General features: G+C 38.9%; 1 protein-coding gene across 1 annotated transcript in view; it reads right to left on the minus strand.

The window, feature by feature from the left end:
* LOC143287460 (uncharacterized) overlaps positions 1-2,945 on the minus strand; it is a 16,082-nt gene extending 13,137 nt beyond the window's left edge. Inside the window, exon 1 of the mRNA XM_076595461.1 lies at positions 2,109-2,945. Coding sequence (XP_076451576.1) covers positions 2,109-2,118 — 10 coding nt within the window. The 5' untranslated portion in view covers positions 2,119-2,945. The remainder of the gene's footprint in view (positions 1-2,108) is intronic.

Genomic DNA, 2,945 nt, shown 5'->3' on the forward strand with positions numbered 1-2,945 from the left:
GTTTACATTTATTTGCTTATTTATCATCATTGTTGTCTTTTTTAATTTATTTATTTATTTATTTATTATTTTATTATTATTGTTATTACTACTACCTTTTTATATTATAATTATTATTTATTTATTTATTTATTTGTGTAAGCTTATATATTATTTATTCCCCCTTTTTTTTTCTTTTTTTTTTTTCCCTCAAGACCTGACTAAGTGCGTTGGGTTACGCTGCTGGTCAGGCATATATCTGCTTGGCAGATGTGGTGTAGCGTATATGGATTTGTCCGAACGCAGTGATGCCTCCTTGAGCTACTGAAACTGAAACTGAAACTGTCAGTGACAAAGGGCTTACTAGGTGGAGTCTTCTTCTTCATGCTGAGTCGCTAAAATCAACAAGCTGATATTTTAATTTTTTTTTTATACACAACTTTCACTTGGAGGGGTGCTGTATTTTCCTCTGGAGGTGGACAAACAAACCAAAAAAAAAAAACCCAAAAAGCTAGCCTAACTGAAAACTTTTTTTTTTAATGTTTTCCCTGAGCTGTTATGAACTAGCTGTATGTGGAGCTGCCAGTAAACTGCCACAGGTCACCTTCATCCCAGCAAGTGAGAACCATTGCCAATCCTGACTATAGACTAATCCAAGTCCTCGTTGTTGTACATGTTAACTCACTCCATACGAACGGCGAAAGAGACAACGTTAACAGCGTTTCACCCCAATTACCACCATCAAAATATTGCAAGTGGAAGGCTCTTATACTGAAGAGGTGTTTGTTGACAAAGAATACCACTATTCTGACGACGGAAGCTAAAGGTTGGGTCATTCAGACACCCACTGGACATCCGAGGGGTCTGTGTAGAGGAGAAGAGAGGACTGGCCGTACTGAGTGAGTTAAATCAGAACAGTGACAACTGAATTCCACTAAAGTGACTTAGCAGCAGTGCAGGGTTTCCTCTGGTGTGTAGCCTCCTTGAAACCTAACATCTAAAGTTCCCCGTGGACTGCCAGAACTGGGACTGTGGCAGACAAACCTGGGTGTGGCCTGTCACAGCTGTGTATGGTGAACTTAAATTGGGTTGAGTGGCTAGGGGTTAAGATGACACAATTATGATACTAATGATTAAAAAAAAAAAAAAGGAAAAAAAGAAAACACACACACACACACACACACACATATATATATATATATATATATATATATATATATATATATAAACCACTCAAATCCTTAAGAATAATAAGCATGCACAAACATATGCACTCAAACACACACGCACCACATGCGTGCACACACGCACACACACATAGTGATATACACAAAACACATAAATTCCATTAAAATGACAAACACTTCAAAAGTTCAATATCTCTCATTCACATACATATATATCCATTCACATATCCCCAACACATGATACTCATATGAAGACAGCAAGAGATAAAAAAAAAAAATATATATATATATATATATATATATGGAGAGAGGAAGAGGGAGAGGGAGAGAGAGAGAGAGATTCAGATTCTAATGGTTTAATGTGTTCCGGTCATGGGTATACATACACATCAGGGAATAGGAAGAGGGATAGGGGAAGAGGGAGGAGGTAGTAGAGAGAGAGAGGGGGGGAGGATGGGGGGGGGGGAGGTAGGCAAGCAGACAGGCAGACAGGCGGTAAGGCAGACACACCGACAGAGACAGATGTATACACAGACATAGCTACATAGATGAGGGAGTGAGTGTGGGTGGATTGCACATCAAAGAAACCACATAATATCATATATAACAATACATATAAATGTAGTGCTAACATTTTTTTCAGTATATAACAAGTATTATACAAATGTTAATTTCCACATATAGTTACCATTTTACAACACATACCCAATCACATGTGCCCATCATTTTACATTTTATACATGTAAACAATCAATTGACCGACAAATGTATGCAGCTGCACAATTTAAATAGAAAGAAGAAAAGACAGACATAGAAGGCAGATAGATAGATAGACTGGGAGATTGATATATGATAGACTGATAGATTGATCGATCGATAGATAGATAGACAGATAGATAGAGAGATAGATAGATAGATAAACAGATAGTAGATGTAGATTACCTTCATCCATGATGATTCCTCAGTATGCCACCACTTGCACTGTAAGTGAAGCTGAAAATTCTGCCTTGTGTCGTCAGCTCCTGTTTCTAAATTTAATACCAACAGAAATGCAGTTGTTTCTATTTTTCTTCTTTATCTTCCTTTCGATTCATCGGACAACTGCTGCATGCGTCAGTCACGGACAGCAATTCGGTCAGTCAGCGATGTCGGTTCACGTAACACAGCGCTTTCAACTGAGCCTAAGTTGCATACCTTCGTGTCATTTCGTTTTCTACAAAGAAATACACATGTGTAGAAATACCTTATGCATTGAGGCGTATCGGCCGTGCAACCTTAACGCAAGCTAAAGAGCGGCGTATTATGTCCAACTTTAGCAACCTAAATTATTGGAACTAAATGCACGGTATATTTCATTTTTTTTTTTTATAATCTACACACATTTCCGCCTGTTGCTAACAGAAATAACAACACCAACAGTTTCTCAAAAACCTGCCACAGAACTCCTCCCAGGCACGATAAGGGGAACTTATAAATAACTCCCCACAAGGTCAAAGTTCGTCGTTTTGCGAGACAAGCACGCAGCAGCCAAGTCAGAACTGTACGTGGTTCAAACCACAAGCAACAGAATATCCAACACAGGTTGTCACTGAACGTAGAATATATGTGTTTTTTTTAGCAGAACACAGCCGCTTTCAGAATTCCAAGCTTCATTATCTCCACATTGGTCAACGGCACTAGGCAGCACTGCTCCTCGGTCATTGGTTGTCGAGTGAGAAATGCTACACGTTCACAACACACGCGACAACCAGAGGTTCTGAGCGCAGACCCCATCACCGA

This window comes from Babylonia areolata, chromosome 11 (assembly GCF_041734735.1).
Source record: "Babylonia areolata isolate BAREFJ2019XMU chromosome 11, ASM4173473v1, whole genome shotgun sequence".
Taxonomy (NCBI): domain Eukaryota; kingdom Metazoa; phylum Mollusca; class Gastropoda; order Neogastropoda; family Buccinidae; genus Babylonia; species Babylonia areolata.